We start from the raw sequence: 27,035 nt of genomic DNA on the forward strand, positions 1-27,035 counted from the left end.
AGGTGGGGCAACGGTACTGGGCGGCAGGCAGGCTCAGTGTCAGGGGCAGGCAGAGAGGTCAGGCAGGCGCATTAAGAAGGAAAGAAATTACACAAATTAAGTTTGAACAGGGCATACCTGTTAATTGAAATGCATTCAAGGTGACTGACTACATCATGAAGGTTGAGAGAATGACAGGAGTGTGGAAAGCTGTCAACAAGGCAAAGGGTGGCTACTTTGAAGAATCTGAAATTTGTGTGTTATTTCATAGTTTTGATGTCTTCACTATTATTCTACAATGATATATATATAACATGTTTTGATGTATATGATGTATATATGTTCTTGACAAATTAGTCCATAATAATATTATTTTTGGCTTATAACAAAAACTTTTAACAGGTCTATATGATCAATCTGTCAAGGTAGGCTGTGAGTGTGTGTGACAACATCAGTTTGACAACATCAGTGATACTTAAAATATTGAAAGTAATTTATATTTATAATCTGTAACAAACAGGTTCTCAATGCAATCTCTCTCTCTCACTCTCTCTCTCTCTCTCTCTCTCTCTCTCTCTCTCTCTCTCACACACACACACACACACACACACACACACACTCCCTTTCCCTCACTCAGATTTGCTCTCCGCTAATGGGAGGAGCGCAAATGTCCTCTCTCTATAAGAAGTGCCGAACGTACAACAAGGGATTTTATACAGCTACTCAGGAGAAACGAAATGATCTGCCCTGGAGCCGCAGCAAAATGCTGGATGGACACCTACTCCTGGGATGGTTATCGTTCACAGTTATAGTGTACCTTTTCAATTTGCCCGGACCGACAACAGCTTATTTCGGGTAGGCACTGTATCCATCCACATGTTCATGACACTGTCGTTGATTAGAGTTTATTACGAGATATCATGCGCTCTTAGAGCAACGTTGATAGAGCGGATAAATTGCTTTACTTATATTAGCATACGGTTCATTCAATTGTTTCAACTTTCGTATCGCGTAAATATGGCATAAGAATGGCACTCTCATTCATCCCTGTTGATGTGTCCTCTAGTAATATCAAACGTGGTGCAAATGAATAGGTTAGGCTATTTACTGCATGGTGTCCTTGTAGCTATATTGTGATTTATTTCAAGTATCCGCAACATTGTTGCACAGAACTGTCAGTTCAGAGACACTTGGGTAGCGGAGTAGGCTGTCACTGCGGGTGGTGAGAGCAGGTAGATGTGAGATTAATTAGTCGGCATTGCAGTGGGTTTACAGACCGGTGTAATAGCTCAAGCTACCGAAGGTTTTGGGGTGGGTAATATGCTGTAACATATATATTTTTAAGGGGAGTAGGAGTTGGGATTATCTACAGTAAAATAACCATAATCAGCTGTCTCTGGGCAGGTTTAGACACACAGCATGTATTTGCCTAACACATTCACATGGATCTAATAGGGCTAGTTTTGACAAAACCCTTATGTAAGTGTTGTTCAACAGAAAGTTGATCCCAAAAGCTACTAGTCTTCTGACAGGTATCCTACGCTAAGCCATTGATAGGCCTATCAGGCATATTTGAATGAAAAGTAGCAGAGTGGTGTGATTATTTTGTTGAAGTCGGCTCTGAAAACAGACATGGGGCGAAAGGTGAGTGAAGGCTTCAGTCGCGACAGCTGGTTACAATAAAGCAATGCAGCTCACTTAACCGGTGTCTGAAACGTCTGTTCAGCTTGCATAGAAAACACCCCGTCTAGCATAAACATCGATATAGAGAAAATTCTGGCATATGGTTCGCGCTCCCACTAAGTTTAGAAACAGTTTGAAAGAATGTATCCAGCATTTACAGTTCGTTGCCCAATCTCATGAGATACTATCATATCAAGGACAGTATATATATTTTTTAAATGTAAGGAACAATTAAACACGTTATTCCCAGGGAACGCCTTCGTTTTTAAGGTGTAGCCTGCTATGACCACCTCAATATATCGAGTCTACTGGCAGCCTTGGTCTTTTCTGATGAATTTCATTAATTAGGATTCAGACTTCCTTGGAAGACCATTAACCTATAGATAGCAAGAAAAGAAATGCAATATCACCTTCAAATCTCTTGTGTGAAGGATACAAGTAGCCTACAGCAGGCATGTTGTAGCTTGGATATGTTATAACACAAAGTTCCTTCCCAGTTGGTGGTTTATATATCACTAATCTATTCTCAGTGGCACCTGCAACCTTACAGCAACTATGAGAGTTCAGTCAGAAACGTAATATTATTTTTAGGGATAATTTATTCTACCATGAACACCATATCATTCCAATCACATTCTGTCTAAAATATACAAACAATAGATTGTTGATGACAGAAGTAATCCCCACCACCTTGTGTTGCAAACAATAGATCTCATGAAGTTGATTTGAGTCATTCACACTAACAAATGTGGACTCCTGGCAGCACTGAAATATTTAGGCTGGTTTAATTGTATTTTAATTTAACCTTTATTTAACTGGGCTTTATAACCTGTATTTGACAAATTGTGGAGTGGAGTCAGTGATAACACCAGCAGTATAGTTCCAGGGGTATCAAATAAATATATATGTTTTATTGTCATATACAGAAGATAGGTACAGTGAAATGTGTTATTTTATAGGGGCAGCGATAGTACGGCACCCCTGAAATAAATGAGGGTCACGTGCCTTGCTCAAGAGCACATCAACAGGTTATTCATCTTGTCGGCTTGGGTATTCGAAGCAGCGACATTTCGGTTACTGGCCCAATGCTCTAACCACTAGGCTACCTGCCGCCTATATACGATAAGGGCATTGTTTAGCTGTGAACCATTGGGGGGACACAGGGATGGGAGGGGCCCTCCAGGACCCGTTGGACATTATGAAGCAGTAAACTGGTTTGTTATGCCTCAGGGGCTGCTGAATTGGGTCTAACCTTCTCTCAGATCTCATATAAGGAAACCAATAAATTAGGAAGGACCGGACAAAGCGGACTAGGGTGGAAGCAAGGAATAGCGCTGTTTGGAAATAATTACTTTTTGGATCACGATCATGGTTTGCATTGCCAGAGGTTGTGTGATATGATAGGAGTGTCCGTTTAGGTCTAATGTGTCACTCCTGAAAAGGTTATGTCCCCTGACCGGTACAGTATGTTGACAGAGGAAGTTACTATCACCATAAATCCGACATGTTATTACAGATAATAAACATAAGTAACCCCTAATGTTAGGGTAACTGTCATTACTTAGTGTTCTTACTGTAAAGTTTAGACCTATGCTAGTTCAGTCTGGACTGTTATGCTGTCTTGAAAATGATACATGTGAGAGTTGTTCAGCAGCCCAGTGGTATAGAAACCACATCATCGCACATGTGTATCAAGTGAGCTTTTGAGGTATAGAGACATAGTGGTAGATCATAACCATCCAACAACATAACCATTGGCCCTCAATAACTAACCAGTTGCATGTAATAAGATTGAAGCGCAAAGGGTCCTTTGGTGTGAGGATGTGATGATACTATGAATGAGATGAGTGTCAGTGAATGAATTATCCCTTTAAACCAGAGAACATGAGACAAACAGATGACATAGGTGCCATAGATACACAGAAAATGTTTCTGATACTGCCCCAAAGCCAAACCGACTACCCAGAAACCGGACACCACTGACACTTAGTGCAACACACATGCCCACTTGCCTGCACGCACAAACGCACACACACACACACACACACACACACACACACACACACACACACACACACACACACACACACACACACACACACACACACACACACACCCAAGAGTCCACTGTTCCCAAGTCCCTTACTGAGCGTGTTTTATCCTCTCCAGGCATCATCTCAGAGGGGAGCACGTCTGCCCCCTACTGAGACCAATACCAACTTCCTACAGTGAGAAAAGCCTGTTCTGATCAGCCCGCTGGCCTCCTTCCTCCATTCAGACAGTGCCCACTAGCTCTGCAGACTCCCTGCCTGGTTACCCATGACAGACAGACAGACAGACAGACAGGCACACACACACACACACACACACACACACACACACACACACACACACACACACACACACACACACACACACACACTGTACCTGGGCTGTCTGACTTTGAGTGGAGTATACATACTAACACACACTTGTTCAAATAAATATCTGCCATGAGCACGAGGACAGCACATCCTCCGGCCTTCTTCCTGGGTACTGATTTACTCAAAATAGATGGTCGATGTTGCATACCCAATTTCCCGAGTGTGGTGGAGCGTAAGTGTAAAGTAAACACACCGTCTCTGTTGCCCGTAGTCTGCAGCGGCAGAAGGTGGGGTGGGATTCCTAGCGTGGTCAAGCACCCACTCAAATTGTCATCCTTTACCACAAGAATGTGAGCACTCATTTACTTTCCCCTGTAGAGCCTGTTGTGGCAGGTGCTGCTTCTCCCTCACAGCCCAGTATCATTAGGCTTACCATTGAGGAAGTTAGCTGCAGTTTCATTCTCATGCTTAGACAATACTGTACCTTGCTGGAATATTCTTTGTTGGGTTGTATTTTCGAGAAGTGAAGGGAGTGAGATTGTTCACTTAGTTGACCCCAGCTGAAGAGTTCACCTTGAGGAGTTTCAGCAGAATGCTGTTAAACAAGCTAACTTCATTCATTTAAAGGCTACTTTTGGCCCATGGAAAGGCCTTTTGTGGTCTTGTAAACTGCATTCAATGCAAGCCTTAAACTGACTCAAACAGACATTTGTTTTTATTTAGTTTACGTGCTGCGGGATATACAGGAATCATACCCACAGCTACGCTACGTATGGTGAATTACCAATCACTAAGGCAGGGGTTCCCAACATAGGGGGTGCGGGCGCCAATGTTTCGTGGGTGGGGGGGGGGGGGGGGGGGGGGGGGGAGGGGGAACTTTCCTTGATTTGAGGATTAAATGTATTTTTAAATGTAATTAGTTTTACAATTCACAATTGTTTATACCAATATAAAATGATGCATTAATCCACAATGCTTTAGGCTAGAAACAAACGGTAAAATGCCAGAGGAAGACGTGACTCTGATGCACATGGGAATATCTTTGATTTGTCTCTATGGCTTTCAGAAGCTGAGCTACAACCTTTTAAAGTCGAGGAGTCAAATAAATTGTTATTTTCTTGGAAAGTAATCTTATACAATGTGTGACTGTCGCTTTCAATTGATCTAATCACTTTCTGTAAAAGATAATATGTATAATTAAATTGAGGGTTCATATAAGTTATCATCATAAAACATATTTGGTAGCAGAATAACATTTGGTGTCAACTATTTTCCTTATCCATAATGATTATGATTATCTATATGTTTTTTATTTATTTAACCTTTAGTTAACTAGGCAAGTCAATTAAGAACAAATTCTTATTTACAATGACGGCCTACTCTGGCCAAACCCTAACCCGGACTATGCTGGGCCAATTGTCCGCCGCCCTATGGGACTCCCAATCACGGGCGGTTGTGATACAGCCGGGAATCAAACCAGGGTCTGTAGTGCTGTCTCTAGCACTGAGATGCAGTGCCTTAGATTGCTACGCTACTCGGGAGCACTAAATGATTATGATTATGATTATTATTATTATTATCATGAAATAGCCTACCTAAAATGTGTCGTGAGTCTTGTTAAACTACTGTATATATGTAGAATTGCAGGAAATGATCTTCAAAACAAAATGTTTCTAAGTTCCTCAAATGAATAAAATTAAACTGGTATTGTATTAGTGTGTTTGGGTGACATTTTTTAAACGTGAAAAAGGGGGCCCTGAGGAAAAAGGGTTGGGAACCCCTGCACTAAGGCATCACAATGAGTGTTAATAGGGTTGTTTATTGCTTCGACAGCCTTATGTTCCCTGCCCTCAGTTCCAGCTCCCAAAGGTCATTGTTTTCAGCCACATTATTAAGAGGAAGTCGCAATATGCCTAAAACAACGTAACAAAGCAGATTCATTTGTAGCCTTCAATATACTCACTGTGCTGCTTCTCCACTGTCTCCAGCGTTAATGTTTAGGCTTTAGCTTAGCGTCCTAACACTGTTGTGGTGGGCGGAAGACCAGGTTCAAACTCCATTTGGTGTGCTTCCAGTGTTGTATGGAGATGAAACAAGAGGTTATAGGCTGCTCAACAGCCAGTCTCCATGTAAACACTTCCCCCTGCTCCCCTCATGTGCGTGCTGCTGCTGGTATACCAGTGGTTTGTGTAAAGATTCAGGGTGATTACCAGTCAATAAAGGCTGGCGTTGGCGTGGGGCTAGGCTGGCAGACAGTGGTGGCGGGCTTCTCATTACAGAAGCCTTAAGCACTGATTAGCCCTGACACTAGGCTAGCTCACAGGCAGGGCGCAGGCAGAGTGGGAAGCGTTCCCTGCCTGGGATAGAGGGATTTCCCAACTTCAGAGGATATCCTGTGGCTGTAGCCACACCTCAAAGGGTATCACTTTACCGTGAGCCAAGAAGATAGGATTCTCTTTTAGCGCTGGCTGCTTGGGGTTAGCTGTGATCACATGGAGTTTGGCTAGTGGTGAGATCACACCACACAAACCTGCTGGAGGCTTAGATTAAACACCCATATGCCCTTTGTGAATACAGAACGAGAGAGAGAGAGCTTTGTTATCTTTGTGTTTTTGTCCATCCTGGTATGTTTGGCACAGCATTGTTTCAAGCTTGTCTTATGAGTAAGAGTTTGCACTGTGTAGAGTTAGGTCTATGTCCTCCCACGAAGCATCTGGTGAAAGGGGTGCTATGCCCATAGCCACCACAGGGGGGAGCAGCCTCTTTCTGGAGCCCAGGATAGGACTCATTCAGCACCTTTTAACCCCTTTGTGAAACCTTAGGAGAGTTGGAAATGAGATGTGAAAACAGCCAAATCTAAAAGCACCGGACACTGCTTAAGTACAAATTCAGGAAAAAAAATTGTTGTGGTCAAAATAAATGTAAAGTACAAAAGGCTGACTTGGATCCACTTGCATGTCCAATGTCACTCAACTCAGCCCACTCACAGCAGGGCCTTGCTGTATTGTTATGTAGAAATAAGAATTCATTCCACTTAATTTCTCCTTGAATAGCAGGTTAAGGCAGTCTGTCATGGAAATGGCCCCTCTACCAAATGTTGCCTGTTGGAGTGAGATTAGTTATATTTTTGAGTTGAATCATTTTGAGGTTTGCGTACTCACACACACCTTTGTTGTGAAGGTTTTAGTTGATGTCTGCAGTGGCCTGGGTAGTGGATAATCTGGATACACTCTGTACAGTATAATGATATGGTTTTACTGTATATGTTGAAGATTACATGGCATTATTGCATTTGGGAAGGTCTTTAAAATATGTGTTGGCTCACTCACATCCGAAGGGCTTAAGGTTCTGGTATCGTCAGCATGCCGAGACCGACCACAGTTAAGAAATATTGTCTTTTAAAAGGAGGGAGTGGCTCCTGCTCCTATCCAGCCTTTACCAGTCAGCTGTGTACTTCATGGCTGGTAGTTCGCAGATATGGAACGGAAAATAATTCTCATTGGTAACAGAAGGTATAGAGTTAGACACATGATGTTCTTTACAGATGGGGCTCGGGACATAGCCTCGACAAGGGAAATTTGCAAAACAGGAAAACCAATATAGAATCATGATGCTTTTAGTGGTCTGGGATTGATGATCTGACGTTAATTAGCAGGATTGCCATGTCATATGTTTTCCGTCCTTAACCACAGGCCAATTTCCTCTTTTACCCAAGTCTGTGGGAGAACGCCTGTGTGTCTGTGTGTGTGTGTGTGTGTGTGTGTGTGTGTGTGTGTGTGTGGCCCTTGTCTCCAGCCAGGATGAGCCAGATTGACAAATGCTTGCTTTGGATTCTGGCTTCGAAAAGTCATCTGTTCTACTCTTCTTACCTCATTTTCAGGTCGTGATGGGTTCAAGGAGGTCGTATGCAGTTACATGCAGTCTTGCCATACAGGCAGGTAGCACAAAGCAGCACGTTACCCCATGTTGTCTCTGATCCATAGCTGGAATTCAAATACAAGTCCTTGAGAAATGAATCTACATGTAGAATCTAGAGTTAAGGTCTCGGAATGTTTAGCAAAAACCAAAGTCAGAATCATGAAGTAAATTCATATTTTATTGGGTGATAAATTCTCAGTGTATGTTGATTCTTACCCATATGGAACACCATATGAATCTCATTATGACCTGATTGAATCCAGGTGGATGTACTTAATGTAAAGTGAGCCAAAATGACATCTCTTCACTTGTAACTAAGAGTTAGTACCTTGATGTTATAACCAGTGTGTAGCTACAGGACGGTAGTTTATCACCTTCATTCATTCATGTTTCTACTTAGGACTGCAGTGTAAACAATATACTCTACCACTACCACCCTTACTGGCTTTACAGCTTGAGTATTGAATTTAGCTTCTGCTGGCTTTCCAGTAATTATATTTGAATTCCCTGATTGAGAGAGAAGAAAGCAAACCTTGCAATCTCTCAGTAGAAACTGTAAATAACCGTTAATAATGACTAAACTTAGCCAGTCTTTCAGCTGCTAATGCATGGTTGAAAACAGCTATTGTTTTTCTGATAGTGGTTTGACTTTACATGCTTGGATACCCCTTTGAAGTGAAATGCCCACTGTACAGTAAGAGTAAAATAGTAAATGTGTGTGTTACAAATCTAAAATCTGCATAACCAATTAACCATTGTACAGAGTATTATCAAAAAGTACACTTTTAAAATACACAGGTTCACTTTCTTACCAAATAGTGGTGGTCTGATTCTCGTGTGAGCGTGTGTGTGTGAATGGTGTGTGAATGGTGTGTGAATGCGGTGGGTGTGTATGAATGTGTGCCGTGGCTGAACGTGTTAGGTGTGCCGGTCAGTCAGTGTGCTGGTACAGGGGTGCTCTGCGCTGCTCTGTGCCATGGCGTTTGCTAGAACAGGGGAGTCATGTGGACACTGTTGTGGCGCGCCCAATCTGTGCCAGTCACACAGTGACTACAACTGAGCCGCTGACCCTAGGAGCCTTGAGTTCTCACACTGCAGTTAAACCTCTTACCAAACTCCATGGTCTCATTCCCCAACCAACCCCGTACTGTATGCATACAGTACAGACCGCTCCACGGCTACAGAGCCAATAGTTCAGATCAGGGTAGCATTTGGAATAAAAGATTGGGAAATAAGAATCTGCTGATGTATTTCATTTTCTAGATTAAAGACTATAGTTTAGTTGATAATGACTCTGGTAGAGGGTGTGTCCTGACTGCTGTACAGTAGGGCTGGAAGGACAGAGCAGAGCTATGCCCTGTTGAGAATGGAGATGCATGTCCTCCTTTTGACAGACTTAATGACACTGTTTCACTTGGAATTTATGCCAGATATGGGGGAAAGAGTAAAAGGTTATTGAGGAGGTAAAGCTAAGATCGGCCATTGGTTGAGAGAGGACTGAGTCATATGGCTATTGCTTCTTAAGGCCTGAGATTGATACTGTACAGTACATGACACATATCACACCCTCTCTGTGCCAAAACAGACCCATATAACTTTACATTTTAGTAAGTCATTATCGTTTGAAAAATGAACCTTCCCTGAATGGGGAAGATATGATGCCTAGTCTGTTAACACTACAAAGTCTTGTTCACTAAGTCTTAGAGGGGGGTGAGGGAGGGATGGAGGGAAGTCCCCTGTCTTCAACAGCTGACCTATACAGGATGTGACCAAGCATGATGCCATCTCTGTCCCTCTAGTCACCTTCCCAAATGGGACATATCAGAACTGTGACTCAACTTGGGCATTATGATGCAAAGTACGATGACAACAATTACAAAGTAATGTTCATTGGTTGACTTGGTAAAGTTGTTATGAACTATGTGTAGGTCATCTACACCAGTACAGATCAAATGTGGACCTAAACATTTTCAATAACTTGGATACCACAGTCGGAATGTTGATTTTTCTCTCTTTCACTCGAGCTTCTGTTCAGTCAGTAGTAGTACATAGCCTAGGCAGCAGCCTTGGATTCAGACCAGGCCAGAGGGAGAATACCACACTGACATCCCTACTACCTCTGGCAGGGCCTGGCCCATGAGACACCAGGTGGGACGATGGCTTGTGCCCTCCAGAGGTCACACCTAGCCCAAATTTTCTTTAAAAATTCCCCCTGTTATCTTTACAATAGCCTGGCTACCACCATAGGGTTAGATCACATTTATACTTTTCTGAGTTGAGCATGGTAGTTTGTCCCTAACAGACAGGGAGGGGTGAAGGTGAACTACCCCAGGGCTTGTATTTACAAAGAGTCTTGGAGGTCTTAGTGCTGATATAGGATTATATGGACCGGGGGCTGCTTTTTTAATATGGAACCTGTTTCTGTATGCTTGCCTTGCTCACTTTTCACATGTCTGTCTGTCTGTCTGTCTGTCTGTCTGTCTGTCTGTGTCTGGTTGGATGCCATTGTTTTGGGTTACCTTTCGTAAGACAGCTGGGTGGTTTGTTTTCTCTGGGAACAGGCTTTGTTTTGAGCCAGCAGCTGGAGGGATTGGCATTCGTTTAGACTAAATTGGCCTTTGGGGGTAGGTAGGGGTGAGGAGGGCGAGAGGAACGGGGAGAGCAGCCCCGTGAGAGGGGGAGGGAGGGATAGGAGAGGGAAAGCAGAGAGAGAGACACAGCGGGAAAGGGGGGAAGAGGAGAGGGAGAAAGGAGGGTAGTGGGGGTAGGGGGGTAGTGAGGGAGAGGGGAGACAGGGAAGGAGAGAGGGGAGACAGGGAGAGAGAGATTGAAGACAGGGATGGAGAGAGGGCAGACCGGGAGAGAGGGAAGACAGGGAGGGAGAGCGGGAAGACAGGGAGGGAGAGAGGGGAGACAGGGAGGGAGAGAGGGGAGATGGAGTTGACCTTAGAGACACCAGACCACAAAACCAGCAAGTTGAGACTGAATGAGAAACTGTAGTTTCTTGCTTTTCTGTTCAGGAGGGTTCAGCCAGGGTTGACTCTTGACTCTTAAAGGTGTTGACTTTACGTAGAAACACACACACACAGGCACACAAATGCTGCGCACATGCATGCGCACGTGCGTGACACACACAAACACACACAAATGCAGACATGCAAGTATATGCACACACACATGCACACCCACACCTGTTGGTCAAGTGGGATGGAGATGGTGAAAGGGTACACACTAGCTGCACATTTGTCTAACCTTCAGTAGCCTCTGTTTGATACACACTGACAATACCATACATTAATAACACCTTCCTAATATTAAGTTGCCCCCCCCCCCCCCCCCCCCCCGCATAACAGCCTCAATTCGTTGGGGGCGTGGACTCTACAAGGTGTTGAAAGCGTTCCACAGGAATGCTGGCCCATGTTGACTCCAATGCTTCCACAGTTGTGTCAAGTTGGCTGGGTATGCTTTATTTAACATACAGTACATGCCCCAGTTATTTCTACTGTTGTGCTCCTCATAAAACTAACTCCCACACGTGTTTATTCTGTTGTCTGACAGCTTTGGTACAAAACATTCAGATTTTGATGGGGATTATTTATTTATTCATTTATTATTCCTCGATCCGAGTATGGAGCAAGCAGAGAAATGATTAATACAAATTCAAATATATATTGTTTTATTATGCCCAGCTAACAAGGCCCCTTAATGATGTGAGGCCTGAGGCCTCTTCTGTCTAATGGTAAGTCCGCCAGTGTGTGCAACCAGAATAGCCATTGGCGAAAGACAATGGGGATTGTAATACTGTATTTTCATATTACAGCCAAGTGTAATATGTAATGTACCAAATGCCCATTGGAACTCTCAAAACCACCAATGGTTTGCAGTCTGGAAAAGCATGGATCTGATTGGAGTAGGGGGGTCAGTTATTGTTTTTCTCACTCAGCATCACTAGATGTCAATCAAAGCCAATGTAGCCTGACACTGTTATTAATGAACAATCTGGAGGTCTAAAAATCAATAGTTATGGTTTTTGTCTTACGTTCATCACTTACTCATGAAGTAGTTCACAACAGCAAGAGCAAATTTGTTATAGAGCAATCAGTTAGTTGCACTGCAGCTCTCTGTGTCACAACATGTGTTTTTATTAGTCCCCTGTGACTGCAGATTTTGTACTGAACTGCCTTTCTGACATACTGATGTTATGAAGTGTGAATGACTCGCCAGCATCTCGGCATGTTTGCATATGTTTGTAATGAATGAGTCATTGCATACTCATCACATACTCATTAGCATGATCAATATTAGACCAAAGGTTATGTGATATCAAGATTATTATCAAGCTGCCAATATTTGATTATGTTAAATGTTCTTGTACTACCCCTTCACATGTAAGCCTTAATAACCTTTCATAAACGCTTCATAAACCCCAGATGAAGAGTGACATTAACAACCATATTATCAACCAGTGCAGCAGCAGTCCAGGACAGGGTCCTGGTAGGTGCTCTGACACGAAGCCAGAAGGGTGATGACGGCAAAGTTTAGTCTGAATAAATGATTTCCTCCAGGGATTCAGGGCTGTGTGGCTACACACACACACACACACACACACACACACACACACACACACGCACGCACACACACACACACACACACACACACACACACACACACACACACTGCGTAATGAGTCGTTTTCACTCAGCCATCCTGTGCATTGGAAAATGTATATAAAGTAAATGTCATGGGCAATGGGGAGTGTTGACAGGTGGAGAGAAAGGCCTAAACAAACTCCACCGTTAAAGGCACAGGCAGGGAGGAAGAAGGCAAGGTAACTAGTGAGATTAGCCTTGTTTGAAGCCTCGGTCGACGATGTCTGTGTGTGAGTGAGGAGTGTATGAGTGAGTGAATGAGTGAGTGTTAGGAAAAAGCAAAGCTGAGCAAACAGCAGTAAGAATCCTACCTCACGTAGGATAATAGTGAACTTTATTATTTTTCTGTTCGTGTTATGTTACATGTGTGTTGCTGGGCCAACACCTCAAACAGAAACAGCCTCTGAAAACAGTTCATGATAGAAAAACACAGGTCTACATGCTCTTATATTCTAATGTGTAAGACCTAGCAGCAGTAGCTCACTACACTGCAAACTATACCTCCTTGTTAACATATACCTTACCCTCTTACCATGTACACCCTGTAGTTTTGTTTGTTTGTTATGTTTAAGGATCATAGATATTGAGATATTGTTGTTGGGCAGTGCTTTCCATTATTCCTACTCAGAACCTGTGAACTCCTGTGTTCCTAGAAACAGAAAAATGACTTTCAGACCAAAGATCTTGCAAGATCAGTTTCTGGAGTGCTACTGTATGTGCACAATACTCTCCTTTTCGACTCCATCCTTTGTTCTGAGTGAGTTAAATGAGTTCACACTGCAGTGTGTGACACTGGGCTCTGCAAAACTCAGCATCGTCTGAGTGAGTGTGTTGCATTGGGTTTCCTATAGGTCACATTATGGAGGTAAAGTGATCTTTAAACAGATCTTTAGCTAGTTTGCCTTTACGGTTTTTGGTTCTCCTTCTTTGTCTAACACCTCTTCAAATGTGCTTGTTAGGCAACACGCAGCAGCACAATTCAAAGTAACATGACCACCATAGTGCATATTGAGGATAGCTCTAAGAAGTAATCAGTGTTTTAAAACCTAATCCGATAGCCTCCTCTCAGCTCCTCCTGTAGATATCAGAAATGGAACTGGAATTAAAGCACATCTGTGTTAGCATTTTAATGTACACTGGTCTGACACATGGCGGAAACATGGACAAGAGGAGCCACAGTGGCTTCTTCTCGCAAGACCTGACGTGTTTCTCCATTTTCTCAAATCTCTCCTCCTATCCGCACTTTGCCCCCCAGCCTTCTTGGTAACTGGATAAAAACATGCCTTCGTGTGGAAGTCAGTCACAGCTAGGCAGGCAAAGCAGTAGCCCAAAGAATCAGTGTTGTCTCTTGCCTCCCTCCAGCTTCAGAATTTCTTTGTGTCTCAGATAGACACACAGGCAAGCAGACAGATGGACAGACTGACGGACGGATAGACAGACGTCACAGCACACAGACACTTTTGAGGAATTACATTTTATTTGACTCTTGTCTTGGATAGCCGCAGGGCCACGCAGGCAGCCAGCCAGGCATCTGTGCTCTATGGAGAGTTAACACTGAGGAGACTGTGATAGTTACAGTAGTGGTTGAGGCTCCTGATGTGTGTCGTGTCCACTAAGGAATGTAACATGTCATGGTGACAGGATTGAGAAAATGAAGACTGTGGAGTTTCAAAACTGCTGTTATTAGTAATAATGGCACACCCATGTATAGTTTAGCACAACCGGTAGCAAACGGTCTGGAGTTATGCCATGAGCAACCATTGTGCCTAACATAATTGAATTGCTGTGTACGGTACATTACAAAGGCTATACGTTTATTTTGTTCTTACAGACTTCAGGAGCGTGATGCTTACATCTGTCAAATCTCTAGGATTTTTTATTTTCTTTTTCTCTAAAAACAGGTACTTAATTTACTGAGAGTGTCAAGTTCATGAATAATCAGTTCCACTTTGTATCTCCTGGGCAACATCGCTTATTTCATTCCTTCAGCGATATCTAAGTTCAGTAAAGCTGGTATGTTATTATGTTTCAGGCATACCGTTGAAGTCGGAAGTTTACATACACCTCAGCTAAACACATTTAAACTCAGTTTTTCACAATTCCTGACATTTAATCCTAGTACAAATTCCCTGTTTTAGGTCAGTTAGGATCACCACTTTATTTTAAGAATGTGAAATGTCACAATAATAGTAGAGAGAATGATTTATTTCAGCTTATATTTCTTTCATCACATTTCCAGTGGATGAGAAGTTTACATACACACAATTAATATTTGGTAGCACACATTTAAATTGTTTAACTTGGGTCAAATGTTTTGGGTAGCCTTCCACAAGCTTCCCACAATACGTTGGGTGAATTTTGGCCCATTCCTCCTGACAGAGCTGGTGTAACTGAGTCAGGTTTGTTGGCCTCCTTTCTCACACACACTTTTTCAGTTCTGCCCACATATTTCTATAGGATTAAGGTCAGGCCTTTGTGATGGCCATTCCAATATCTTGACTTTGTTGTCCTTAAGACATTTTGCCACAACTTTGGAAGTATGCTTGGGGTCATTGTCCATTTGGAAGACCCATTTGCGTCCAAGCTTTAACTTTCTGACTGATTTCTGGAGATGTTGCGTCAACATGATTTTCCTTCCTTATAACGCCACCTATTTTGTGAAGTGCACCAGTCACTCCTGCAGCAAAGCACCCCCACAACATGATGCTGCCACCCCTGTGCTTCGTGGTTGGGATGGTGTTCTTCGGCTTGCAAGCCTCCCCCTTTTTCCTCCAAACATAACGATGGTCATTATGGCCAAGCAGTTCTACTTTTGTTTCACCAGACCAGAGGACATTTCTCCAAAAAGTACGATCTTTGTCCCCATGTGCAGTTGCAAACCGTAGTCTGGCTTTTTTATGGGGGTTTTGGAGCAGTGGCTTCTTCCTTGCTGAGCGGCTTTCAGGTTATGTCGATATAGGACTCGTTTTACTGTGGATATAGATACTTTTGCACCTGTTTTCTCCAGCATCTTCACAAAGTCCTTTGCTGTTGTTCTGAGATTGATTTGCACTTTTCGCACCAAAGTATGTTCATCTCTAGGAGACAGAACGCGTCTCCTTCTTGAGCGGTATGACGGCTGCGTGGTCCCATGGTGTTTATACTTGCGTACGATTGTTTGTACAGATGAACGTGGTACCATAAGGTGTTTGGAAATCGCTCCCAAAGATGAACCAGACTTGTGGAGGTCTACAATTTTTTGTTCTTTTTTCCATGATGTCAAGCAAAGAGGCATTCATTTTGAAGGTAGGCCTTGAAATACATCCACAGGTACACCTCAAATTGACTCAAATAATGTCAATTAGCCTATCAGAGGCTTCTAAAGCCATGACATCATTTTCTGGAATTGTCCAAGCTGTTTAAAGGCACAGTCAACTTAGTATATGTAAACTTCTGACCCCCTGGCATTGTAATACAGTGAATTAAAAGTGAAATAATCTGTCTGTAAACAATTGTTGGAAAATGTACTTTTGTCATGCACACAGTAGATGTCCTAACCGATTTGCCAAAACTATAGTTTGTTAACAATACATTTGTGGAGTGGTTGAAAAATGAGTTTTAATGAGTGTATGTAAACTTCTGACTTCAACTGTGTATCATAGGGCTTGTTGAGTGATGGCTGGAGTTTCCATTCTCTTGGCTCTCCTGGTGGCATGTAGAAATGAATTAAGCAGGTACTCTAAATGGTGTTGCCATCATTCAAATATTGAGCCTCAGCCCACTGCAGAAGTGTTGTGAAAATGTTGTCAATGTACACATTTATCAACAGGAGTTGATAAGTTATTTATTTTATCCTCACTGTGTTGTAGACATACATTAGTGGATACACATAGTATCAACATGAATAACAATTAAGATGAATAAAGATAGCATTTGTATCTCTACACGTACGGTACATAATGAGGCACAGTCAGGCCAGACTATCCTACTATGTACTTAAGCTCTTTTACTCCCTAAAGGAGAACAATTTCTGTCAAGACACAGCTTGTAAGGTTTCCATTAGAAAAATTCATAGTTGTCAGACAAGTTAGGAAAGGCAAACATGTTTTGAAAAAAAAAAGAGATAGGAGCCATTTGACCTGATCTGAATACACAAATCGCAAAACCTGCCCTTTACACCACTGGACTGTTGAGATCATGTTCTTCATATGGGGCATGCCATGTACATAGTAGGTTATGAAAGCACTGTATAGTATTCCACAGAAAATGTGTAATAACATGCTAATAACGTAAGCTAACATAGGCTTAACATAATAGGATATTGGTATGCAGTATGTGACCATATTTGTCATGGTTTTAGACTCCAGGGGAAACACTTCACAATCAGTTATTATCCGTTTTGAAAGATTTCTCTCTCTGTGTTACATGACCTCTGTGACTTCTTCATTGAGGCCGTTTGGCTCTGAATGACAGAAGTCAAATGAGGTCATAAAGTGAACATGTAGCACAATTGACTTGAAGGAGTACACAGAGATGTACACAGATGACAGAAGTACCCAGTAACTCTAAGAGATACAGACTGTGAATCAATCAGTGTTCACATTCGCTGCAACATGGTCTATGCCTGGGACATCTGGAAGGAATCTCTATGGCCGTGACTTTGGTTAATAGTTGTACCCAAATGACTCATGGGCTGGAAATTGAATTGAATAGGTTTCTGGTTCATTGGCATCAGGAACACGCTAGCTAAATGCTAATAGTGGCTGACTGGCTGGCTGGCTGGCTGGCTGGCTGTGTCTTGCTCACTCGCTCTCTCATTAGCTTGTGTCCTACTCTTATAGACCAGGACGGAATCTTTCCTCACTGAAGAGTTACTGTACGGTTCACTTGTCATAGTTACTCATTAGACTAGCTATTGCCTCCTGTTCTGCCCATGTGACTGGTGATGTCTGCATGGAACTCTCATTGTGCATGGTGCAATCAGTTCATTGTTTTGTGAATGAGATCAGAACTGTGTCATCCAAATCTGACACACCAGATTCACTTGAACATGACAAGGTAACTAAAATAGGATCCTGTCCTCAGCTTTCTGTCTGGTGACATGCTAAACCCATTAGATAAAATAAACCTCTGCTGTTTTATTGAGATTGATGGAAGGGAAGTTCACTCAAGGCACATTGCTGAATGCCAACATTTTGATGGCAGAGGCCAGAGACAGGTCACCGTATGGCACTGAGCAGAGCACTGAAGTTATATTGAGGAGACAAGAAGAAAAACAACCTCTCCTTGTCACCTCCAGAGTAAATCTAATATGTTTATCCCTTGTTGATGGCTGTTGTCAGGACAACCCCAGATTGTTGTCAAATATAGCAGGTGTCAATATTAGCAGGGAAACATTGACATTGTAAAGGCATCAAACTCTTTCAGTAATGGCATATTATGTGCCTGGGTCCGTTGTAGGAGTCTGTTTGTGAATTCTTCTGTAAATCCATTTCTTTTTCTCTTTCACTTTAACGGTGTAAAAGTGGCCCTGAAATTGCACATAATGAACATCTACCCTGCCAATTCTGTCAGATGGTGTGACCAACATGGTCACAGACTGACAGTCATGTCCCCTGCGTCTCTGTGTGAAAGTAATGCTCTGCTTTGCCTATCCATCACAACCTCAGAACGCTGGTCAGTCAGGGAGGATTTTGCCAGCTATGCGGCAGACCCCGGGCTAGCTTGTGTGTTTTATATACGCTTCCTTAAAATAAACTGACGAAAGGAGTGCAACTCTACCACATGTTCTCCTATACCGTGTTTAGAAACAAAGCTTAGCCTCATTATATTTCAAATGAATTGCAGCTTTAGAGTCATGAACACTGAAAGTTTGTATGAGGATTATATAATGAGGCTGTAAAGCCCGCTGTGTGATCATGTTTAAATCTATACACCGCTGGTTGACGTGAGTGACAGTCATTAGTCTCTGGGATATGATAGGTCTCCATTGGTTGGCTACTGTTTAGCATGCCTGTGGTGTGACGGTCAAATTGACTGTGTGGGACCATTGTTTTAAATCTGTCATATCATGTCCTTTAACCACTCTGTATCAATCTAGCTAGCTAGCCAGCGATGTTATGACTAGCAACCTTATCGGTAGCTACCCTGAAAGAGAGAAATCAGCACAGAACGTTCTTCAGCTGCTGAGAATGTGCTATATACACAGACATGGTGAATGTTGATCTCAATCTCCAGAAAACATTGCATTCCCCGGAACATTAACCATTGTACTCAAATGCAACCTTCAAAAAATGGCAGCCGAAATCCCTCGAACATTAACCAGCTCTGACTTAGACCATAAAGGTCAGCCTTCTATATCTGGGACTTAGCATACTATTTTCTTGACATTTCCAGTCCACAGTACTGACTGAGTGTTCCGTAGTTGATTTTTCATTCTCTGAACCCTTCTAATGGTGTGTTACAGTATAACATCTCCCTCTCTTCCCTCAAATTGACAGGTAATGCCTGGAATAAACTTGAGGAAGGCCCTTGGGTCAAAGCGTTGCCAGCAGGAGCACAGCAGGAGAATCTGACAGTATCTAACGGGTATCTCTCTCTGTCTCCAACAGACTGACAGGTAATGAACCCCTGTCCATCCTACCGCTGAGCTCCCAACCCGAGGAGAACGTGGGCAGGGCCCACTACAAGCTGTGCGACCGGCTCAAACTGGAGAAAAAGCAGAGGCGGATGTGTCGACGAGACCCGGGTGTGGCCGAGACCCTCATGGAGGCCATCAGCATGAGCGCCCTGGAGTGCCAGTACCAGTTCCGCTTCGAGAGGTGGAACTGCTCTTTAGAGGGCCGCTACAGAGCCAACATTTTAAAGAGAGGTAGGGAAAGATAAGCTTCTCAACTTCATACATCAGTATACATGTAATATGTTCTGAGTTAAACTTTTTCAGCATGCAGATAACTCATGTTCATGGGTGGAGGGGGAGAGACATTTTTGCAATTTATGCTGCCATCATTGAATGGTATAACGTTGAATGGCCATAGTAGATAGTACAGTAGAGTGTTGTAGGTTATTTTTAATGTGAGGTCAACATTCAATGGTTTCTTTTGAGCGCCCAGTAGGACGCTGGTAGCTTATAACTGATATCTGATATCTGATTCTTCCCCTTGCTCCATATCTCTCTCCAGGTTTTAAGGAGACAGCCTTCCTGTATGCCGTCTCCTCAGCAGGCTTGACTCACGCCATGGCCAAGGCGTGTAGCGCCGGGCGGATGGAGCGTTGCACCTGTGATGAAGCACCAGACCTGGAGAACCGCAAGGCCTGGCAGTGGGGCGGCTGTGGAGACAACCTGAAGTACAGCAACAAGTTTGTCAAGGACTTCCTGGGCAAACGCTCCAACAAGGACCTGCGTGCCCGCGTGGACATGCACAACACTAATGTGGGCATGAAGGTGAGTGAAGAGTGGAGCCGTGTTGGATGATGCAGTGCATTTGATATTGTTGATTCGTGTGATGGGACCACAACTCACAACTCGTCACCACTGTTGCTGTAAAAAGGACTATATGAATAGTTGATGGTTGATTGACAGATGGAATGATTGATTGAGTGATTTAGTTATTGATTGATTGATAGTGGCGTTTGATATACAGTGCCTTGCGAAAGTATTCGGCCCCCTTGAACTTTGCGACCTTTTGCCACATTTCAGGCTTCAAACATAAAGATATAAAACTGTATTTTTTTGTGAAGAATCAACAACAAGTGGGACACAATCATGAAGTGGAACGACATTTATTGGATATTTCAAACTTTTTTAACAAATCAAAAACTGAAAAATTGGGCGTGCAAAATTATTCAGCCCCTTTACTTTCAGTGCAGCAAACTCTCTCCAGAAGTTCAGTGAGGATTTCTGAATGATCCAATGTTGACCTAAATGACTAATGATGATAAATACAATCCACCTGTGTGTAATCAAGTCTCCCTATAAATGCACCTGCACTGTGATAGTCTCAGAGGTCCGTTAAAAGTGCAGAGAGCATCATGAAGAACAAGGAACACACCAGGCAGGTCCGAGATACTGTTGTGAAGAAGTTTAAAGCCGGATTTGGATACAAAAAGATTTCCCAAGCTTTAAACATCCCAAGGAGCACTGTGCAAGCGATAATATTGAAATGGAAGGAGTATCAGACCACTGCAAATCTACAAAGACCTGGCCGTCCCTCTAAACTTTCTGCTCATACAAGGAGAAGACTGATCAGAGATGCAGCCAAGAGGCCCATGATCACTCTGGATGAACTGCAGAGATCTACAGCTGAGGTGGGAGACTCTGTCCATAGGACAACAATCAGTCGTATATTGCACAAATCTGGCCTTTATGGAAGAGTGGCAAGAAGAAAGCCATTTCTTAAAGATATCCATAAAAAGTGTTGTTTAAAGTTTGCCACAAGCCACCTGGGAGACCTGGTCAGAGATCTGGTCAGATAAAACCAAAATTTAACTTTTTGGCAACAATGCAAAACGTTATGTTTGGCGTAAAAGCAACACAGCTCATCACCCTGAACACACCATCCCCACTGTCAAACATGGTGGTGGCAGCATCATGGTTTGGGCCTGCTTTTCTTCAGCAGGGACAGGGATGATGGTTAAAATTGATGGGAAGATGGATGGAGCCAAATACAGGACCATTCTGGAAGAAAACCTGATGGAGTCTGCAAAAGACCTGAGACTGGGACGGAGATTTGTCTTCCAACAAGACAATGATCCAAAACATAAAGCAAAATCTACAATGGAATGGTTCAAAAATAAACATATCCAGGTGTTAGAATGGCCAAGTCAAAGTCCAGACCTGAATCCAATCGAGAATCTGTGGAAAGAACTGAAAACTGCTGTTCACAAATGCTCACCATCCAACCTCACTGAGCTCAAGCTGTTTTGATAGATGATAGACTGATAGAGACATACCCCAAGCGACTTACAGCTGTAATCGCAGCAAAAGGTGGCGCTACAAAGTATTAACTTAAGGGGGCTGAATAATTTTGCACGCCCAATTTTTCAGTTTTTGATTTGTTAAAAAAGTTTGAAATATGCAATAAATGTCGTTCCACTTCATGATTGTGTCCCACTTGTTGTTGATTCTTCACAAAAAAATACAGTTTTATATCTTTATGTTTGAAGCCTGAAATGTGGCAAAAGGTCGCAAAGTTCAAGGGGGCCGAATACTTTCGCAAGGCACTGTATCTAGGCCTTGTAGAGCTACTGAATGCGTTGCCCTCTCTTGAGATAGTTGAGTTCTATGGGCGTATTCTAGGGTGAATATATTCTCCTACATACACATCTCTACATATATAATGTTGGGTTGTTAAATTATTGTTCTCTAAGTTGACATCAGTCAAAAAGACACAGCAAAATTACCAGAACCAGTGAAAATGACCAGATAGGAATTTAATGTGACCTCGAGAGGAATAACAATGACAGAGTTTTTATGACTACATTCCAGTGGTCAACAGAGAAACATTTACCCACATGCTGTGGTTATTAAACACATACTATAGATTCTAAAGAACCCACTTAATAGGAAGATGAAAGGCCAGCCTAAATCACTTATATTGACTGCTAAATTCAGTCAAATAAGATAACTCTCATTTATCAACCTTTGGTTCTCCTTCTCAAATTAGAGAGATAATAGCCTTCGTTTGTGCCTTGGCGGGAGTAGACAATTGTTTGTGGTGAGGGAACGAGGGTTTGGTTTTTCAGCTTGGATGTGATTTTAATAGTAAAATCAAAAAGAAGAGAGAATGGTCTTAAATTGTCAAGCCAAAGCAAAGTCAAGGTCCTGGCATCCGCTAGCTTTACTCAGATTTTCTCATATTGTGGCCATTTTCATTTTAGTATGAATTTAAATTATAGCAGAAGCACACTTCCCCAATTGTTAGCAGACAGAAAGCTCTCCCCAAAGACCCATGGTGTGCTCTTCCTCTTCAACTTGGCTCTCCAAATCCATTCTCTCAGGATGTTTGATTTGTGATAAAAGATTTACAACGCTGTTTTCGTTCAGGTTTTTTCTTATATGCACATGTAGTGAGGTGTACCACGTCCCATATGAAGCACAAACCTTGGAATGTGCTGGGCTATGCATCCCTAGAACAGTTTAAAGCTGACATCTCAAATGTTCCTGAACTGAACTGCAAGTGTGGCGAATATGCACCACGTCTTTCTTATCCCCCAAGCTGTTTCCCAGTGTGTGAGAACAGAACCGGAGAGAAACTGTCTGTCCAGTCCAAGCCTCCTTTGGAGAATATGCATTATGGATTTTCACACAACTTTTTTATGTTGTGGTCAGTTGATGCTGACTGAGCTGTACACAAATGAACCATTGCCTGCCACAGAGAGTTCAAGCTATGTCGCAACGTGTACTATTTACTGTTGTGCTGTATCTGACCAAGCAACAACCCTTTCACTCCTGAAAATGTTACTTTGTCGAACATTAACTGTCAGAAGTGGTCTCTCAAGTTGAACTGAGTCCATATTCCATGCCATCTGTTGAATAGATCCCATTATATGCATTTTGAGAAATCTTCGGGCCTCAACATATTTGACATAAAATAGATTTGTTTAGCTTTCTACGTGCTGGCCTAACTGCAGTATTATGGAGTTGGCCTGGTGAAAGAGATGGACCTGTCTCCCAAGAACAGGGGCCAGGTTCTGGGTATCCTGTCTCCTTCTTTCCCATGGCTGTGGAATTCAAGGGATCTTTTCTTCAGAAAAAGTGCCTCAGCTATGTCCTCTACTTAGTACTAGTAATAACCATGATGACTTTAAGCAAGCTCGATTACCCAATATTATCATAACAGGATGTATCGTCACTCCCACCCACAAAGATTCTCTTTTAAATTATTGCTTATAGTGTACCACATGTTTTGGTATTTGTTCGGGAAGTGACGTCAGTGTGACAATGTTGTCATGTAAATTGTTATTATGTTAATGACAGTTTATCACCAATAAGTAGAGCCTCTAGATAATCTAACTCTGTGGTGGGAGTATCAGCAGAAAATATCATTATGGCCTCGGTGCTCATCACATTTTAATACATTGATGTCCCGTGTATGATATGAGTAAAGTCTTCATATTGGTGGTTATTAATTATGATATTAGGACGTATTACATAGACCCATTGTGCTGTAGAAATTACAGGTGAGTATCTAGGTAGTTTTCTTCTTCTTTGAAACATTGCTTACTATACAAAGTATAAAGTCGGTCAAAGTTGATTTTATGTTGTTCTCAGGCTGTCCCTTTGATCCCCTGTGGTGGCTGACTGTCTGTATGTTCCTCTCCTCTCCCACCACCAGGTGATCAAAGCCGGGGTAGAGACTACCTGCAAATGTCATGGCGTCTCAGGCTCCTGCACCGTCCAGACATGCTGGAGGCAGCTCTCGCCCTTCCATGAGATCGGCAAGCAGCTGAAACAGCGCTACGAGGCCTCTCTGAAGGTGGGCAGCTCCACCAACGAGGCCACGGGGGAGGGGGAAATCTCCCAGGCCCGGCCCCAGCAGCAGCCCTTACCAGGCCCCAGCAATGACCCAATCCCACGCACCATGGACCTGCTCCACATCGAGGACTCGCCCAGCTTCTGCCGGCCCAGCAAGTACTCGCCAGGCACCTCGGCCAGGAAGTGCTACAAGGACAAGAACTGCGATGCCATCTGCTGCGGCAGGGGCCACAATACCCAGAGCCGCGTGGTGACCCGGCCATGCCAGTGTCAGGTGCGCTGGTGCTGCTACGTCGAATGCAAGCAGTGCACGCAGAGAGAGGAGGTCTACACCTGTAAAGGGTAGGCCAGTCTTAGAGGAGAGAGCAAGACAATGGAGTTGGAGGACCTTTATAAGCACTTTGAGGGATTTTCTGTCGTGTGGGTTTGGTTCTAATGCCCTGTGGCCCCAGCCAATGGGGGTTGGGGTTGCAGCAGGAGATTGGCCATGTCTGACAACCGGGTCAACACGTGTCTCATGCTTTCTGGTTGCAGAGTTAGAGCCTTGGATAAAGGCTACCTCGCCTATTCAACATCCAGTCAGATGTGTCAGTGAGAAAACGCAGCACTTGGCAGCTGTCTCCGGCTAGCATGCTGTTAATGAGGATCCAATAGAATGACTGTAATGGTAAAAGACTGGCTTTTGGGCCTTGCCCAATGTAGAAATGTGTGTGTTGGCGGCGAGTGAGGGTGCAGGGGAGTCAAATGACAACTCATATGGCAATCATGGCAACCATATTCTGAAACTGTTAAGAAGACAGGGTGTAAGATTTATTATACGCACACATATTTACACTCGCACACCAATGTGTGTATGCATATGTATGTAAATAAATTAAATTGTATTATAATGATATTATATACACTTGCCACTTCTCTGAATATGTTTAAACAAACCACTAACTACACAAATGTATTGTTGTTTGTGTGTTCTCGCTCTCTTTTGCTTTATAATTTCTTTTGACAAGGCCCTTTGGAAAGCAGCACATTTGTGTCCTTTGTGTCTCTCTGTGGATCATTTATGGACCCTTTGGGACTACTCCTTCCCGAGGAGAGGAAACACGCTCATTTGTCTTTGATTCTTTTTCGCTAGAGTGAAATTGTTGGTGAATACATTTCTGAGTACAGAAATTATATATTTTTTGCCAGTAATTTTAGGCTACTTTTGGGCGAACTCAACTAATGTTCAGGGAATAACTGAAACCACTATACTTATTTAGAAAGAGTAAAAAGAAAAACTGAAAATCTGCATGTAATTGAAAGTTCAATGAGAGAATGGCCTTGCTTTTCTGAGTCTAGTGTCTATTACTGTCACCATGACAACAGGAGACCGACCACTTGACCAATAGAGAATGCATCTTCCAATCAGCTGACTAATGCTCTAAGTAATAGTAACCCAACTATGTCACCTTGCTTCTTGGTACTTAGTTAGCACTCTGTTTAAAAAGGAAAAGCCAATCTTGCTAGTAATACTACTATAAAGTAAAGAAAACAGCAAACTATGGGTACAGGAGAAATGTAACCCCTATTTCTATACATACACTCTCATATCCTTCCTTCCTCTCTCTAGAGTGCACCATTTGATTGACAAGGATAAATGGTTGAGGTTGAAAATGAACAGTATGATGCTATGGAAACTAAAATCCATCTTGACATGTCTGCAAAATGGCTTCAAAATTAACACCCTGAGGCAAATGCGGTCTTTTACAGATAGTCCTGCTGAAGCTTAAGGTGTATTATGGTGACAAAATGTGTTTGCGACAACAAAGCAAATGTATGCTCTAGCTGTAGCCTATGCATTTTCTATCCATTGTTTGGGGCATAGCTAACAGAACTCCGTGACTGCAAAGGTACAATCTCCCTTTGTGTTGTTTTGACAGTAATTTTCTTTAAGGCAGGTTACCATTATGTTGTACAGTAAGATTTGTATGACTAACATTTAATATTGACTGGTGGCAAAGGCAGAGCCAACCCTGTAAACAGCTACAATAACTCGTCAGATGCAAAGTCATCTTTAGATTCCCTTTAGGTATACCGTCTTTGCCTTGTTTTAAGTGGGTGAGAATGAACTACTGAGTGAGGAACCCAACATTGTAAGATAGCCCCATTTACGCACTGAAGCCCCAGAAGCCCTTTATAATTTCCCTTTAAAGTATTTAAAGACCTTGTATTTATGAATATATACAGTGCAGATGTTTTTGTTTATTGTAAAAAGCAGTGGTTTATTCTCCTGTGGTATAGAGACAAGAATGAGGCACATGGTACAATCTCACAGACAATTAAAGAGGAAGTTGGTAGCAATAAGGAGGTTAGGACCAAGACATTTGATGCTGGGAAGGCAAGTGGTAAAATATAAAATATAAGGCTAAACCATGAATATGGAATACAATGCTGCTGTAAACTTTTGATTGTAAGTGATCATCAGTAAGTGAAAAACAAGTGCCAAACGAGTACCAAGTAAATAGCATGCCAATACCCTCGAAAATAGCTTTGACCACCGACTATGATAGATAGACTACAGTTCGCCCACAGTTTTAAATCAGTGACGCTCACAGGATTTCTATCTGATTTGACCCACCATGATTTATCCAGAAAAGGCAGCATGCTCTCAGAAGGGAGTCTAGCCTAACGAAGGTTGGTTGGTTCATCCTCTAGAGCTGAATTCCAAACATTTTGAAAATGAGCAGTCATGCCAAATAAAGAATGGTCAAAACATATACATAGAACTTTGCACGCTACATGGAAACCATAATGGCTCTGCTGAAAACCTGAGCATAAATGCCTGCTTCCCACAGCTTCCACACTCCCCTGCCCAAGACTGTGGTTCTCTACAGTGGTCATTTATTGAATGGATACAAATGGTCAACAGAGTCATGGAGAGAGGAATACAGTATGCACATTGCATGTATTTTGTATGTTTTATATTCTACGTTTTTCAAGACAAAGGAC

The 27,035-nt window shown here is 42.6% G+C and overlaps 1 protein-coding gene across 1 annotated transcript; it reads left to right on the forward strand.

Moving 5' to 3' along the window:
- Positions 1-629: 629 nt before the first annotated feature.
- wnt9a (wingless-type MMTV integration site family, member 9A) lies at positions 630-26,932 on the forward strand. Its single transcript, XM_021613613.2, has 4 exons — positions 630-834; positions 19,183-19,442; positions 19,753-20,015; positions 23,908-26,932. The coding sequence occupies exons 1-4, from the start codon at positions 632-634 to the stop codon at positions 24,391-24,393; spliced, it is 1,212 nt and encodes a 403-aa protein (XP_021469288.1). The 5' UTR covers positions 630-631; the 3' UTR covers positions 24,394-26,932.
- The last annotated feature ends 103 nt before the right edge of the window (positions 26,933-27,035 follow it).

Source organism: Oncorhynchus mykiss, chromosome 8 (genome assembly GCF_013265735.2).
Source record: "Oncorhynchus mykiss isolate Arlee chromosome 8, USDA_OmykA_1.1, whole genome shotgun sequence".
NCBI classification, from domain to species: Eukaryota; Metazoa; Chordata; class Actinopteri; order Salmoniformes; family Salmonidae; genus Oncorhynchus; species Oncorhynchus mykiss.

Excerpts from the sequence above, each read along its gene's own strand:
- wnt9a (XM_021613613.2), top strand. The coding sequence starts at position 632 with ATGGGAGGAGCGCAAATGTCCTCTCTCTATAAGAAGTGCCGAACGTAC. Across the intron at positions 835-19,182 it reads CCGACAACAGCTTATTTCGG|ACTGACAGGTAATGAACCCC; the intron begins GTAGGCACTGTA and ends TGTCTCCAACAG. Across the intron at positions 20,016-23,907 it reads ACACTAATGTGGGCATGAAG|GTGATCAAAGCCGGGGTAGA; the intron begins GTGAGTGAAGAG and ends TCCCACCACCAG.